Source organism: Mustela nivalis (genome assembly GCF_964662115.1).
Source record: "Mustela nivalis genome assembly, chromosome: 18".
NCBI classification, from domain to species: domain Eukaryota; kingdom Metazoa; phylum Chordata; class Mammalia; order Carnivora; family Mustelidae; genus Mustela; species Mustela nivalis.
The window spans coordinates 52,110,571-52,128,305 of NC_139037.1; the positions used below are offsets into that span (position 1 = coordinate 52,110,571).

General features: G+C 43.0%; 1 protein-coding gene across 1 annotated transcript in view; it reads right to left on the reverse strand.

Moving 5' to 3' along the window:
* Nucleotides 1–12,092: 12,092 nt before the first annotated feature.
* Nucleotides 12,093–17,735, reverse strand: part of LOC309852742 (uncharacterized protein) — a 91,586-nt gene continuing 85,943 nt past the window's right edge. Inside the window, exon 8 of the mRNA XM_082709942.1 lies at nucleotides 12,093–16,305. Coding sequence (XP_082566068.1) covers nucleotides 13,559–16,305 — 2,747 coding nt within the window. The 3' untranslated portion in view covers nucleotides 12,093–13,558. The remainder of the gene's footprint in view (nucleotides 16,306–17,735) is intronic.

Consider the following 17,735-nt stretch of genomic DNA (forward strand, 5'->3'; position numbering starts at 1 on the left):
GCCAAGGTCAAGCAAAGCTTTATTCCATGCCAAGTATCAAGAATCAGACCGAACATTTGGGGACACACCTCTTAAAAGAGAGGGCAACCTTTCTCTGTTGCACATACTAGCTTTTAAGGGCAAAGGCCATGCGGTTGGGCCTGGCCATGCAGAGGTGGCCAATGAAACTGTAACACAGAGAAAGCTGCACAGTCATGCTAGGTGACCAATTGAATGACAACTTACTCTAGCAGACATTGGAACCAGCCTATCACCTTGGTCAGAATTGGTGCCCAAAAGGTGCCCAAAGGGCAGGGCCCATACTCCTTGGTAACTAGGAAGAAAGTACGCATCCCCCACTGATCGGATGTCTCCACCTGGCCTGACCCATTCTAGTATTTGAGCTTTGGTACCTGGGGCTGGTTTCCAGGACTTGTTTTTAAGTAAGTCCCCTGGGGGAAGGGGAGCAGGGACAGTTTAAGGGTTAAACAACAAGGTTATTGTTTAACCTTAATGGAAGCCTCTTGCTAAATAGGTCCTTACAGGCTGAAGTGTGGAGGTCAGTTAACAGAATGAATGTGAGGAGAGGAAAATTTGTTTTCCTCACTCCATTCTCCATTCGTTGCTTTGCTGAATACTTAAAATGAGGTAAGACAGATTCATGAAGAAAAAAAAAATTCTTAATTATGAGAGCCTGAAAGACATGAGGCTCAAACACAGGCAATGGAAGCTTGCATGCCACAGTGACTTAAAAAAGGGACGGAGGGATTTAGAATTGCAAACACGGGTCATAAACTCACAGGAGAATGGAAAGATGAAATTGACATCGAATAATGCTTTGCCCCTCCAGGTAGACAACTCTTGAGGATGTAAAAAGTTAATCTTTGGTGTCAGCAGTCTTTCAGATTGAGGTCCACCATCTAATCATTTCTTGGTATGTATCACAGACAAAGAGGGTAATTTATACCCTCCTATTTCCGCATACTTGGTATTTTTGGTGCCTGCGGGAAGCAGGGAACAGAAAAGAACCCAGAAGAGCCCCAGGGCAGGAGTTGGGACTCCTTAGCTCCCTAGGTCAGCCATCTTGGAACACAGGTTTTCCTTATCACTACAAGACAGTTTTCTTCCTCACTTTACTCATGTCCTACTGATTTACAAGGAAGAAGCTTTCTTATCGTATCTATAGCCTACCTTCCATTAACTCAGACACATGAACTCAGTTTCCTGAGGCCCTAACATCACCATCCCCTCCACAAAATTGAGGGAGGCTGAGGCAGAAGGAAAGGTATATAAAATTAAATCCCTTCTAAACCTGAAACCAAACCACAAGGAGGTGTGATAGAAGAATACAACAGTCCTCCAGGAAGCTGGCAAATGTCTTCATATCCTTAGCTCACTGGAGGGAAAAACAGCCTTTGCTTGACAATAACTAGGTCCCCATTCTCAAGAGTCTTCTTTCCCATATGACAGTCCTTCTGGACACCCCGTTTGTCCTCAACTCCCCAGCTCCCAATTATATAATCAGTGACACATCAGGAAAATGAGCAGCTCTTTCTGCCTAGGGGTCCTGTCCCAGTACTTTAAGAAACCACTGATTTACACCAAAGACATCTCAATAATTCTTTCTTGGTCATCAGCTGCAGATTCCACCCCACTGAACCTCACCTATATTCCAAAACTCCATCAAGTTCCATGTTGCTTATTGGTGGATGGACAGAGTCATGGGAGCCTATAAGAACATAGCAACCAGCACTTATCAGCACTTGCTAGATCCTTATCCTAACTATGCAGGCTGTAAGTCAGCCTTTTGGGCTAAAAGTGAATGTTTTGTTTCTATGTCTCATCTTTTCACCAAGTAACAATTTTCTCTCCTTAAGTTACTTTTTTGTAGCTCCAAGTTTTCTTTAGATTCCACTGCATTTGCACATAGTATTAGTTTCAGCAGGAGAATTTCTATTCTCCACTTATATACAACACCCAGCAGTCATCACGGTGTGCTACTTAACCCATCACCAGTTGCATCCACCCCTCCCACCTATCCAACCCTATCCAACCACCCTTAGGTTGTTCTCGACAGTTAAAAGAGTCTGTTCTGTGAGAGCACCTGTGTGACTCAGTCATTGAGCATCTCCCCTCAGCTCAGGTCATTATCCCAGGGTCCTGGGATCAAGACCAACATTGGGATACTTGCTAAGTGGAAAGCCTACTGCTCCCTCTCCCCCTGCTTGTGTTTCCTGACAAATAAAATCTTTTTAAGATATATATATATTTTTTTTAAGATTATTTATTTATTTATTTGAGAGAGAGACAATGAGAGAGAGCATGAGCAAGGAGAAGGTCAGAGAGAGAAGCAGATTCCCCGTGGAGCTGGGAGCCCGATGTGGGACTCAATTCCGAAACTCTGGGATCATGACCTGAGCGGAAGGCAGTTGTCCAACCAACTGAGCCACCCAGGCGTCCCTAAGATTTTATTTATTTATCTGACAGACCTCACAAGTAGGCAGGGAGGCAGGCAAAGAGAGAAGGAAAAAGCGAAATCCTTATTGAATATGGTGCTTTCAGTTTGCGGTGTAGAGAAATAAGGCATCTGACTGGGAAGATCTCACAGTAAGTAACATGACATGTGATGAAACCAAAGAAATTTGTTACTTGAATTGTATTGTAACATTATTTTGGTGAGGACTAGTCCTCTTCTGGTTATAAGTCACGGACTCTGAGAGGGGGTATGATCCTGCTTCTGTTTGTGTGCCTGAAGTTGTTTTTTGGCCACCAATGGTAATCAGTGCTTCTGACCTGCACCCCAACTTGCAACACTTGGGCTGGACTGTTTCAGGCAGAAATGCTCACTGCCTCTCACTGCTGAACTGCTACTCTAACAAATCTATGCCATGGAAAGAGGTAGAGCCTAGAACTACACTTATTACCATGCTGAGGAAAGGGAGGAAGGTACCGCACAGCAGTGTATCAGCTTCCCTGAAGGATTACCCAACCACACTGGATCTGACCTTGACTAGGTGATCTACATAGGAAATCAGGGAGCAACCACATGCCTTGCTTATCTGGCCTATTTCACTGTCCAGAAGGCTTCTTCATCTCAAACATCTGTTCTACCATGTGACATCTTAAAGCTGCCCACATGACTGCATCATCCAACAACCTCCTTCATCCCTTGTCATGGATCTAGGCAGGGATAGTACAATAATCACTGACATCCAACAGTACTAGTCTTCAGGAAGACACAGGAGGTCGATCAAATCAATAAAATAAAAGAGGACTTCCCTACTCCTGAGAAACCCACATTTTCCATTTATTTTCCCCATTACATGTATTCATCAGATGACACCAGCAAGAGCTGCCTGTGCCTTTGCAGTGACTAAACAGAGCCAACTCTGGCTCTCTCCCTACACAGGAAAGAGTTCCTCACATTTCCTTTCAATAGGTCTTGTCTTTCTCTCGAAGGACGGTGCCTTCCTCAAGTTTTACTTAGATTCACATCCCACATCATTCATGTTGGAACTAATACCCATTGGCTTTCCATCTGTCTAATCTCAATGAAGCATTTTCTGAGGACACTCTTTCCATAGCACAGGCAAGAAAGAATGGTTGTGGTGCCTATGTAGCTGGAAAGAAAAATGAGGGCGAATACAACTGGAGATAGGGAAATAACTTCTACATCTAGGGAGTCATTAGGGAAGCTCAGGACAATTCTCCTCTACACGCTAATTCTTCATCTTATATTTTTTGTCTCTTCCCTGGGCTACCACATGATTCCTATTGGGATAGATTTCTGTTTCTTATGGGGTATCTATGACACACATAACATGGTCATATGCACATGTGTATCTCATAGACACATCAAAATACCACTCAGTGTAGGACATGGGGCACATGCTTTCATTTGGGGCCATGGTGCAGTGCTAGAGAATCCCAAGTCTAAGTCCAGAATATGCCATCCTGACTAAAACAGATTTAGGGAAGGCCTGGGGGAGGGGGAGTGTTCTCTATGGGTTATGGGAGGGAAGGCATTGCAAGAAATAGAGATGGGGGCGCCTGGGTGATTCAGTGGGTTAAAGCCTCTGCCTTCAGCTCAGGTCATGATCCCAGGGTCCTGGAATGGAGCCCTGCATCAGGCTCTCTGCTCAGAAGGAAGCCTGCTTCCCCCACTCTCTCTGCCTGCCTCTTTGCCTACTTGTGATCTCTTCGTGTGTGTCAAATAAATAAATAAAATCTTTTTTTAAAAAAAGAAAAAAGAAAATCATTTTGAAAGGTCCCTTATTCCTCACCTTTCCCCAAACCAAAGTGTAAAACCAAACACCCCTATGACCCTGGTGGCAGCAACTCTTTCTGCCCTCATCCTCTCCCCATGCTTTAATAAAACAACATTTGGCACCAAATACGACTCAAGAATTTTTTTTTTTTTTGGTCATCAGCTGTAGACCCCACACCACTGAAGCTCACCTATATTCCAAAACTACAGCAGACAGAGCCAGAGCAGAGGAGGGTATTGAACATGGCACTGAGTAGACAGGAAGTTCCCACAATGCACTGCAGCAGCTTCCCTGAATGGTCCCCCATCTACAGTGGCTCAAATCTTGATTGGGCTTTTATCCCTGGGAGAGCAGTGCTTGAGTTCAACCACGCACACACTTTGGTGATCCTGCCTACCCCAGTGTCCAGAAGGCTCCTTCACCGCCAACAGCTACTCTACCATGTGACTTTTGGAAGCTATCACCACATGATTGCATCACCAATACCCCTCTTTATCCTGAATTAGGTTCGGGCGATCGCGGTAAATATGATCCGACAGCATCCGATCATCAGTAACAAATAGGAATTCAGTTAAATAATGAAGATAAAGTAGGACTTCCCTACTCCTCAGAAACCCACCACATTTGCCAATTCCTTTCTCCCATTACATGTATTGATCAGATAACATCACCAAGAGCTGTCTGTGCCTTTGCAGCGACTGAAGAGAGCCACCTCCGGATCCCTCCTCACAGTAGAAACAATTTTTTAACACTTTCTTTTAATAGGGCTTATGCTTCTCTCTAAGGATGGTGATTTCATCAAGTTCTACATAGATTCACATGCCACATCCCAGTGTTTAATGTCTGAATTAATACCGATTGGCCTTCCAACTAATATCAAGTGTTTAGTGAAGACACTCCTGCACAACCCAGGCAAAGAAAAAAAAAAATGCTTGTGATGCCTATTAGATGGAAAAAAAAATTAGCCAAAAAATAACTGTAAATCTGGAAATAACTAGGAAATAAAACAAGTAGAATTTATTTTTCTAAATCCACGGGGTGCATTCTTTAAATTGAGACTGTTACGGTCAATTTAATGTTAAAACCTATTTAACTATTAGGGCCTATTTAACTATTAGCGTCAGGCTGTATTTTTGAGTTGGGATTAAGTCTTGCACACCCTTAGACTTGATATCTGGTTGAGGAAGGGCTGCTGGGTCTGGTCTGCAGTTGTCTGATCCTGTCTTTTTGTTGTCTGTTGTGTTTTTTGTTGTATTTGAAGAAATGGGGCAAGCGGAGAATAAGGGACCTATGACACCCCTAAGTCTTGTTCTCCAGCATTTCAAGAATTCTCAAGGTGAAACCACCCAGTTGGGTGACAAGGTTTACCCAGGAAAACTCTCTAAAACTAGGAATCCAAGGGGCATGATCCCAGGGTCCCTGGGTGGCTCAGTGGATTAAGCCACTGCCTTCGGCTCAGGTCATGATCCCAGGGTCCTGGGATCGAGCCCCGCATCGGGCTCTCTGCTCAGCCTTGAGCCTGCTTCCTTCTCTCTCTCTCTGCCTGCCTCTCTGCCTGCTTGTGATCTCTCTCTGTCAAACAAATAAAATCTTTTAAAAATAAATAAATAAATAAATACATAAGTAGATAAATAAATAAATAAATAAAACTAGGAATCCTTTCTCTGCCTTCTGGCAGCACTCCCCCTTCTGTTTCTGCACTGACTTGGGTGCAGCCTGCATAACTGCCTCTAGGCCATCCTCGGTGCTTCCTGCACCATGGCTCCTTTCCCTCTTCACTGTCAAGGAGCAAGAAGAGCACCCCCTGGACCCAACACCCCCCTTTCCAGATCTTCCCATCCATGTCTCAGGTAAACATTCAAAGTGGAGTGGGTGCAGGTGAAATGTAAATCAGTATTTGAACTAAGTTAAATGTGTTGGTTTAATTAAGATAGACATGTCTTTAAAGTTACAGCAGTAAATGTGAAACTTCAATCAAAGTTTACTGAAGGTCCAATAAATTCATGCTATTTGTTAAAATATGTTAGCAAAGAAATAACTGAATTGATGGTTAATTGTCTGTCTCAAAGTTTTAATGGGTAATTGTTAAAGTAACTTTCAAAATATTTGGTAACCTGAAACTTGAATGTTTTGGTTGGATGACAAATGGAATTAAATTATGGACATCTAGGTCTTAACCAAATGAGACAAAATGCTAAAGCACTGAGTACTTGATGTAGGTTTATGCTTTTGACTTCTTACTTCTTATGCAATTCTTCTGTAACTGTTCACAATCGGTTAATACTTAACCATCACGAGAGACTGAAGTGTTTCTAAGAATATAAAATTCTGCTAACTGTAACTAAGACTGATAGAAGTATGGGAAATAACCATACATATAAAAAAGTAGGAGATACATAAGAAAGATAAGGAACGGGAATACCTTTTATTAAGGAAAAAGGTTATTTTTTCCTAAATGAGATGGTTGTTTGAAAGGAAATGGCTTGGGACAAAACCTGGATACAAAAGAAGTTGTAAAATGTTTGTGAAGAGAAATTTTCAGAAAAAAAAAATTAGGTATGATCAGGACAGACCACCAAAAGAAATATACCATAAGGTTTTTATTAAAGGTTTTAATGTTGTCTGAAAAACCAGAGGAAAGACAGTTAACTGATAGTAAGTTTAAAAAAACTGTACACACACAAAAAAAGAGGGCCTAAGAGAATAAATAGTTTTATATTAAAGTATGAAAAACAGACTAAAAAAATAGTTAAAGTTTTGGCATTACATGAGGTGGGAAGGATACAGAAAAAAAAAAAAGTCAGTGGGAAAGAAAAAGGCAGGTAGCAGATGGTCAATGGAAAGAAAAGCCTAAACACAGAGAAAGCAGGAGGGAAGGCTTAGATTCAGATCAGTGTGCTTACTGCAAGGAAAAAGGACACTGGGCCAGAGAGTGCCCTAAGAAGAAAATGGCAATGCTGGCCACCAAAGACTGAAGGGGATGTGGTTTGGAGCCCCTCCCCAAACCTTGGGTCAAAATTGAGGTGGAGGGGAAATCAATTGATTTTTTGGTGGACACGGGAGCCCAATTTTCATCATTACTAAAGTCTATGGGAAAACTATCTGGAGAGGAAGTCTGAGTACAAGGGGTAAATGGCACAGAAAGACAGAAATGAACAACAGAAAGAACTTTAAATTTGGCCTTGGGAGTAGCCAAACATCGATTCTTGGTCCTCCCTAATGCCCCATATAACCTTATGGGAAGAGATCTCCTCCACAAACTACGGGCTGGCATTCAGTTCTTGGAAGGAGACATGACTGTGACTTTGGGACAACCCACTGTGCAGATGCTTGTGGCAGCAGTAGATGAACATCTCCTTTACAAGCCAGTCTCAAAACCAGAGGAGATAAGGGAGGAAAGCCTTCTCCAAACCCTAGGTCAAACTTCCCAAAGTCTGGGCAGAAGGGAGGCCTCCTGGCCTGGCCAAGGGATGGCCTCCAGTAGTGGTACAGTTAAAAGTAACAGCTATGGCCATTCAAGTCCGGCAGTACTCCCTCTCCTGGGAAGCATAGTAAGGGATCAGAAAACATATTAATCGCCTCCATGGAGAGACATCCCCTCTCCATGGAACACACCTTTCTGCCCATCAAAAAGGCTGAAACTGGGGAGTACCAACCCTTTCAGGACTTGTGGGAAGTTAACAAATGGGTTGAAGATATCCACCCAACGGTGCCCAACCCCTATACCCTACTCTCCCTCCTAGGCCCCAAAAGAACTGTGTATACCATCTTAGATCTCAAGGATGCATTTTTCTGCATACCTTTGGCAAGGGAGTCTCAACCCCTCTTTGCTTTTGAGTGGTCTGACCCACAGGAAGGGTTCCAAGGCCAGCTCACCTGGACAAGACTTCCCCAAGGATTCAAAAATTCACCCACCATCTTCGACAAGACCCTACATGAGGATTTGCATGAGTACAGAATCACCAAAATGGGAGTCACTCTGTTACAGTATGTTGGTGACTTGATAATAGCCGCTGAGGACTGTGAGTCATGCTTGCGGGGTGGGGGGGGGGGGGCAGGCCCACGGGCGAAAACTCTCTTACAGACTGCAGGAAAAAGGGTATTGGGTGTCAACAAAGAAAGCACAGCTTAGTCAGAGCCATGCCACTTATTTAGGCTTTGATCTCCATGAGGAAGTGCCTTCACTGAGTCCAGGAAACAGGTGATCATCAGATACCCCTGCCCTACCATGCCCCAACAAGTGAGGGAGTTTCTTGGGACAGTGGGCTACTGCAGACTGTGGATACCGCGGTTCGCAGAGATTGCCCAAACCCTCTACGAATTGATTAAGGGAAAACTCACTATGGTAGAGTGGACCACTGAGGAAGAAGGAGCATTTCAAAAATTACAAACAGCCTTATTGAGTGCCCCAGCACTGGCCATCTCAGATGTAACCAAGCCCTTCCACTTTATGTAGATGATAAGGCAGGGGTGGCCAAAGGGTTTTGACTCAGACTCTGGGGCCTTGGTAAAGGCCAGTAGCCTTTCTTAGCAAAAAAACTAGATCCAGTAGTGGCTGGGTTCCCCCCTTGACTCCACATAATTACTTGCCATGCAAGTAAATTAACTTTGGGTCAAAATCTCATCTTGACCACTACTCACACTGTCGAAGGCCTCCTCTGGACCCCACCAGACTGGTGGATGACAAACACCCGAGTGACAGGGTATCAAGCCCTCCTCCTCAATGAACCGAAAGTGATTTTCAGGCCCCCAGCAGTGCTAAATCCAGCCACATTATTGCCAGAAAAGCTAACTGACCACCCATACAACTGCAGGGAAGTCCTAACCCAGATCGCAGGAATAAGGCCTGACCTTAGAGACACTCCCCTCCTGGATGCAAGATGACTCTGTTCACAGATGGGAGTAGCTACATGACCAATGGAAAGAGGTATGCAGGGGCTGCAGTGGTTTCTCCTGAACAGGAGCTCTGGAAGGCAGCCCTGCCACACAGAACCTCATTGCAAAAAGTGGAGCTGATTGCACTCACTAAGGTACTGCAGATGGCCAAGGGTAAGACCGCCAACATCTATATGGACAGCAGGTACACCTTTGCTAATCTCCATATACATGGGGCTATTTATAAAGAAAGGAGCCTATTAACAGCAGAAGGAATAGAAATTAAAAACAGAAAAGAAATATTGGCTCTCCTCCAGGCTATTTGGGACATGAAAGAGGTGGCCCTTATGCACTGCCCAGGACACCAAAAGGGGACTAATCTGGTTTCAAAAAAAAAAAAAAAAAAAAAAAAAACAATTAGCAGATCGAACAGCAAAGCAAGCAGCCAGGGAAACAGCTCAAGAACTGGTTACACTCCTGGCTCCAGCCCTACCAGAAAAAAAAAAAAAAAACCAAACAGATTATTCAGAGGAAAATTTAAAATATTTACAAAAATGGACTAAATTAGACTATGAAGGGGATTGGGCTAAGACTAAGGCAGAAAAGTTAATTCTTCCTCAAAGACTAGAGAAAAAAATTAGTAAGCCAAATACATCAGGGCACTCATTTAGGGACACAGAAGCTTAAGGAGCTCGTGGGTAAACAGTTCCAGGTTTCTAAATTGGGGCATATGGCTCAGGACATGGTTGATAGATGTGCTCAATGTCAGGCAGTAAATGCGGGAGGAACTAGGATGGGAAGAGGAAAAAGAGAAAGAGGAAGGGAACCAGGAATTTATTGGGAAGTAGATTTTACAGAGAAGAAACAGGGAAAGTATGGACACAAGTATATGTTAGTTTTTGTGGATACCTTTTCAGGGTGGTTAGACTTTTTCTGCCAAACATGAAACAGCAGGAATGTTAGCCAAAAAGCTACTAGAGGAAATAATTCCTAGGTTTCGGTTGCCTCTTGTGATTGGGACAGACAATGGCCCTGCATTTGTGAGTTCAGTCTCACAGACATTGGCCAAGGCCATGGCACTTACTGGAAACTACACTGTGCCTACCGGCCCCAGAGCTCCAGACAAGTGGAGAGAATGAACTGGACTCTTAAAGAGACCTTACAAAGTTAATTCTGGAGACTGGCAATGGATGGGTGGATCTCCTTCCCATCGCCCTCCTTAGGGCGCGATGTACACCCTACTTAAACATGCTTACCCCATTTAAAATGATGTTCAGGAGACCTCCCTCCACTCTGCCTATGGGTACAAAATGTTGCCCTAACAGAAATGACTGATCAGTCTGTACTCCAGTCACTGCAGGCACTACAGTCTGTCTTAAAAAGAGCCCACGCACAGATCCGAGCTGTCTACACGGAGATGAAGATGAAAAAAACCCGCGTCCTTACCAACCCAGAGACTTGTTTTGGATACGTCACCACCAAATGGAAAACTTGGAGCATTGCTGAAAGGGACCATTCACTGTCATCCTGACCACCTGCACAGCAGTAAAAGTATAAGGCATGAGGGCCTGGATGAGGGCCTGCATTCACACATGTCACGTCACAAGAACACCCCCCAGAAATGGGAGCCACTGCCGGTGGACCCCAGTAACTATGGACTAAAACTAAGACTCAAAAGGGTTTCATAACGTGGTCACTTTTAACCCTGTTCCTACTCAGCAGCGGGCAGAGGACACATCACTGGCCTAGAAACAGCTCAATAGAAAACCGGAAAAACAGTGGATGGAACAACACTCAAGGTTAACAACACCTCAGGTCAGCCTGTTTTCACCCTCCAGAACTGGCTGAAGAGTCAAAGAATTGACTAATCTCCAAAAAGGGGGGGAATGTTAGTGCCAATTTCATGTTAAAACCTGTTTAATAACTATTAGGGCCTGCTGAGCCAGAGCAACTCCATATTGCCCAGGTAGCCATATTGTTCTTTACATCCACGGACTTCATTCCGGGAATAAATGCCCCAGTAGTTCCTGGTATGGTTCTGGGTATCGATTCTGGGAGTAAATGCCTTAACAATAGAAGCCATATACCTTGGGTCTGTGCTTATGCCCTATAAAACCAGCCTGTGAGATCAGGAGGGGGTTGCTCAATTCAGAGGCGGCCCTGGCCTATCAGTCTGACTTCTAATGCTTGGCATAGAATAAAGCTTCATATAACTTTCACTTTGTCTCAGACTCATCCCCTGATCTGATCATCATGTCTGAAGTTACATTACATTGTGACTCTACAGAATGTTGTCTAAGTGATGAGAGAACAGAAGGCAAGCTGAGGACGAAGCAGAAGCTGACACCCCATGAACTCCCACTCCCCATGGGATATATGGGACATTCCTCAGGCACTCCTGGCTGCCCTAAAGGAGAAACAAATAGTTACCTTGTAGAGATCACAATCCTGCAAGACCTGAGTATTCCTCAGTTTACAAATGTCCTAGTGATTTACAAAGAAGAAGCTTTCTTTTATCTATAGCTGAACCTCCAGTGACCCATAATTCAGAATCCTGATGCAGCCCAAGTCAGCACAAGGAGGAGAAAATGATACACTAGAAAAACTAGGCAGGGAAATCACCTATCATTTCAATCTTAAGGTTACTGAGGAAATGGATTCATAGGAATATTATTCCCTTCTGTTACCAAATAGGTTACAGATAACACCAGTTGCCTACAGCTTTCAGTAAAATGAGATAGGGGCTGCTCGGGTGGCTCAGTCACTAAGCACCTGCCTTCAGCTTAGGTCATACTCCCTGTCCTGGGATCAAGCCCTGCATCAGGCTCCCTGCTCAGCGGGGAGCAACCTTCTCCCTCTCCTTCTCCCCCTGCTTGTGTTCCCTATCTGTCAAATAAAATCTTAAAAAAAAAAGAGAGAGATAGGTTCACCTTGGTGGTAGGATAACACACCACTCATCACAAATTCATGTTAACATATTAAAAACCATTATGTTTAATTGAAGTACATTAAGTTCACACATAGACTATGTTATACATTTCAAATCCACTGTTACAGTTGTTCAAACTGCGGAATACAAGCGTTAACCCCCATAGCTGATATCACGGTGTGGAAGTGACCCTCCTTAAGTTCCAGTGCTACTGACAGTCGCAACAGATGTCTATGTCCAGCTATATGGCATAGTATGGAAAAGTTAGATAACCTCCTTCTGTTACCCAGCAGGATTTCTTCATTTCAATCACATCCACTCCTATTCTCTAAAGATCCCTATTATGAAGATACATCAGTAGTTAACTGGTGCGCCACTTTTTTTTCCTTAAAGAGCAATCAGGAGGGGCACCTGGGGGGCTCAGTGGGTTAAGCCTCTGCCTTCAGCTCACGTCATGATCCCAGGGTCCAGGGATTGAGCCCTGCATCGGGCTCTCTGCTCAGCAGGGAACCTGCTTCCTCCTCTCTCTCTCTCTCTCTCTCTCTGCCTGCCTCTCTGCCTACTTGTGATCTCTGTCAAATAAGTAAATAAAATCTTTAAAAAAAAAATTAAAAAAAGAGCAATCAGGAAAACCTTTTATGTCTAATATTCAGGAAGTTCTTTAGTTTTAGTAAATGGAGAAAAATATTGTTGTGAACACCTATTTCAAGGTAACTTACATCAATGCTATAACCCTAAGCAGTGTCTCCAATTAGATTTTCTTCATTCATGTTTTGTATTAAACAGTTCTCATATTCCAAGGAAAATGTGGGATGCATTGAGTCCCCCCGAGTGCAGCAGGGCATCAAATGTCGTTGACGGAACAAAAATCAGGTTCACGGATTCATGCACCCAGTACAAGTAAGTCAATCTCCAGAAGTGATTTGAGAATAAAGTACATTAATATTTGTTGGTCACAAACCTCAAAAAGGCTCAATATAACAAAAAGCACATCAAAACTATTGCACCCTTGTAAAAACCCCCCCACTGAATCTTTCCAACATAACAGCATTTGCATTTTCCAAGTGTTTAACTTGATCCTTTTTCTTGGACTAACGAGTACTATCTGAATAGAGGGACTGATACACTCCTTTTAATTGGTATCTGTCACATTTATTGACACTAGATGTTCAATCAGAGAGTTTTCTAATTATTTGTATGATTCAATTTCCCTTCTTTAGCACTTTGTTTGTGAACGTGTATATTAAAATGAGGGTCTTTCCACAATCATCATGTTTCTAGGGTTTGAACATAGTGTGCATATTGGGACATAGATTGAATTCCAGTTAAAGGTTTCACCACATTCATCACATTTTACCATGTTGCTCCCATATGAAAACTACGATGTTGTGAGTCAGGAAGAGAGAGGGTGGACTTCTTTAGATGTGTATAGTTATTCTCCAGTTACACTGGATGCAAGGTCTGTGATGTAAGGGTTTTACAGTCCTTACTCCTAGACTTTAAATTTTTAAAGTTTCTTGCCAGTATGACTTCTATGATGGTTAGTAAGGTGTGAGCGCCGGTAAAAGGCCCTGCCACATTCTTCACATTTGTAAGGTTTCTCTCCAGTATGAATTCTGTGATGCTTAAGAAGGTTTGAGTGCAATGAAAAGGCCTTGCCACATTCCTTACATTTATAAGGTTTCTCTCCAGTATGAATTCTGTGATGCTGATCCAGTTGTGAGCGCTTGTTAAAGGCTTTGCCACATTCTTGGCATTGGTAAGGTTGATCTCCAGTATGAATTCGGTGATGCCAAGTAAGGTCAAAAGGCCAGCTAAAGGCCTTGCCACACTCTTGACATTGGTAAGGTCTCTCTCCAGTATGAATTCGGTGATGTTGAGTAAGTTGTGAAGGCCGGCTAAAGGCCTTGCCGCATTCTTGACATTGGTAAGGCTTCGCTCCAGTATGAATTCGGTGATGTTGAGTAAGGGCTGAAGTTCGGCTAAAGGCCTTACCACATTCCTTACATTTGTAAGGTTTCTCTCCAGTATGAATTCTGTGATGCGCAGTAAGCAATGAGCTCCGGTGAAAGGCCTTGCCACAATCTTGACATTTGTAAGGTTTCTCTCCAGTATGAAATCGGAGATGATTACTAAGGGTTGAGTGACCCTTAAAGGCCTTGTCACATTCCTGACATTTGTAAGGTTTCTCTCCAGTATGAACTCTGTGATGTCGAGTAAGGTGTGAGCGCTGTTTAAAAGCCTTGCCGCATTCCTTACATTTGTAAGGTTTCTCTCCAGTATGAATTCGGTGATGTTTACTAAGCAATGACCTATGGGAAAAGGCCTTGTCACATTCTTGACACTTGTAAAGTTTCTTCTCTCCAGTACGAAGTCTGTGATCTTGATCAAGGCGTGAGCGATCATTAAAGGCCTTGCCACATTCTTGACATTCATAAGGTTTCTCTCCACTATGAATTTCGTGATGTTGGCTAAGCCCTGAGCTCCGGTGAAAGCCCTTCCCACATTCTTGACATTTGTGAGGTCTCTCTCCAGTATGAAATCTGAGATGATTACTAAGGGTTGAGTGACACTTAAAGGCCTTGTCACATTCTTGACATTTGTAAGGTTTCTCTCCAGTATGAACTCTGTGATGTCGAGTAAGTCGTGAGCGCTTGTTAAAGGCCTTGCCACATTCCTTACATTTGTAAGGTTTCTCTCCAGTATGAATTCGGTGATGTGCACTAAGCAATGAACTCTGGTAAAAGGCCTTGTCACATTCCTGACATTTGTAAGGCTTCTCTCCAGTATGAATTCTGTGATGTAGATCAAGGTATGAGCGCTCTTTAAAGGCCTTGCCACATTCTTGACATTTGTAAGGTTTCTCTCCAGTATGAATTCTGTGATGTCGAGTAAGGTGTGCTTGCTGGTTAAAGGATCTACCACATTCCTTACATTTGTAAGGTTTCTCTCCAGTATGAATTCTGTGATGTTGATCAAGGCGTGAGCGCTCCTTAAAGGCCTTGCCACATTCTTGACATTTGTAAGGCTTCTCTCCAGTATGAATTCTGTGATGTCGAGTAAGGTGTGCCAGCTGGTTAAAGGAACTACCACATTCCTTACATTTGTAAGGTTTCTCTCCCGTATGAATTCTGTGATGTTGAACAAGTGTTGAGCGAATTTTAAAAACTTTGCCACACTCTTTGCATTTGTAGAGTTTCTTTCCAGTATGGATTTGCCTATGTTTCCTTAGGGATGAGCAGTACTTAAAGATTTTACCACATTCTTCACATTTGTATGATTTCATTTCAGTATTAATTTGCTGATGCTGAGATCGGGTTGAGTGCCAGTCAAAGACTTTACCACATCCCTTAAAAATGGGTGTTTTCTCTCCACTAGGGATCATCTTCTTTCTACTTAGTCTTGATGACTGACTAAATGTGGGACCACGTTTAGCATATCTGAATGGGTTTTTGGCCTCATGAATTCTCTGATCATCACCAATATTGGAGGACTGCTGAGGACCATTCTCACACTGACTGGATTCATCAGGATTTTCTCCCAAATGGATACTCTCATGTGTAATAAGGTTAGACCTCTGATGAAAGACTTTGCCACATTTATAACATTCATACTGGTTCTCTGAAAACTGAGTCCTCACACGTTTCTGAACACTGCAGCCCTGGTTAAGTGTTTTCTCAGATTCAGGGCACTGAGTAATGCTGTCTCCATTGGAAGGGCTCTGGTCATTCTGGAGGGTCGACTCCTCAGTGACACCCCTCTCGTATGGATCCTGCTTAGCACTTTGTTCTTTATTATTCAATCTCTGATTTTCAGAAGTATCTGATGGGGTCAGTCCAATCCTGTTTTGAAAATGGTTCCAATCATTGTTTTCAGCACAGACTAGATAACTTTCCAGATTGTCCAAACTGTCTTTCCGCAAAGAGCTATGTTGGAATACTTGAATGGAGCTTTTGCGGACAGAAACACACCGCTTTGTGGAAGCAGCTGACTTAAAAAGGTAGGTTTTCCACGATGTTTTATATCCTTCACTATTTGGGTCATTTTGAGTCTTATTAGATGCCGCTGCCTCAGATGGGCTACGTCCTTCATGGTATCCTTGATGCCCTTCCCTCTCTCTATTACTTTCCCAGTCTGTCATTAAGTATATATTTTCAAGAGCACTATTTTTGTATCTACCCATTGTCACTTTTTGGAAAGAAGCTTCTATGCTTGGCTTTTGCAGGAAGTTCTGGGTGTCATGTGAAGATATGGCTGAAAGATATCAAATAAGAGAAAAGTAAACTCATTGCACTTACTACTTTCAGATGAATATACTGATGACTTGTAACATACAAGCTTCCAGTCAATCAGAGAGTGTCACAAAGATGGCTGGGAAGGAATCATCAGAATTTCCTTCCTCCACGGACACCCTACCTTGGAACACAACATACTGACCACATACCCTAATAGAAAATTCTGTGATAGTGTCATGTTCTAGCACAAGTCCCTTCCTGCATCTCAAATAATCTGGAAAAGTGCCACATGAGTGTAAAATTAGAAGGATGGTTATTTAAACATAAAACTGAAATGAAACAAATGGAAAAAAATCCAACATACTCAACAGGTAAAGATTGTAAGCTTCGCCTCTATGATCAGAAATGAGGTAATGAAATAACCCCACCACTGCCTTTCAACATGGTACTGGACATTCAAGTCAGAACTGGGGTAAAAAAAAAAAACACATAATAATAATCCAAACTAAAAAAAAAGAAAAAGTAAAATTATCTGTGTTCACAGATGACATGAATTTAGGGGCACCTGGGTGGCTCAGTGGTTTGGGCTGCTGCCTTCGGCTCGGGTCATGATCTCAGGGTCCTGGGATCGAGCCCCGCATTGGGCTCTAGGCTCCGCAGGTAGCCTGCTTCCCTCTCTCTCTCTCTCTGCCTGCCTCTCTGCCTACTTGTGATCTCTGTCTGTCAAATAAATAAATAAAATCTTTTAAAAAAATCCTAATTTAATTTTTCTGTGCTTTTTTTTCCTATTGTTTGTATTGTTTATTTCTGCTAAACATTGTCTACATTTTCCATTTTCAAATTTCTTTTATGCAATGTATGGCTGAAATCACTACTTAAGCTTAAACCAAGAATCAGATATAATTGAGATACCCGTGCGCTCCATCTTTTTTTCCGTTCTAACTCCTGTCTCTGTGGTAAAGTTCTCAGCACTTTTTTCTCAAACCTGTGAGTATCTCTACAATTGTTGCCTTTAATTCTCCATTAGGTATGTTACTGATAACTGCTTCCATTAGATTCTCTGGCCATGACCATATTTTTTTGTTTCTTCTAGGATAAATTCTTCCATCGTGGCATTTTGTCTAAGTCTGCCTTCCTTTCTGTGTTAGAAAAGCCAGTGATTTGTCCTGCTACATCCTTCTAGTCAGTGGTCTGCAGAGGCTCTCCTTGCCTTCTGTAGACAGTATTTGCTCCCTGGTCTGAATGTGTCAGTTTTAACTAGGTAAGCTCTGGTCTGCTTGTGAAATGAGACCTGAAACCACCTCCACCAGAACGGAGGTTGTGCAGAACTCTCTGCTCAGGAGATGTGGTGTGGGCAGGGGCCCACCTTTCTGGGCCTGAGGTAAGCTAGACTGAGATGGTCAGTCCAACCAGAGCACAGGGGACTGGGGCTTAGGAAGCAAGCCAGAC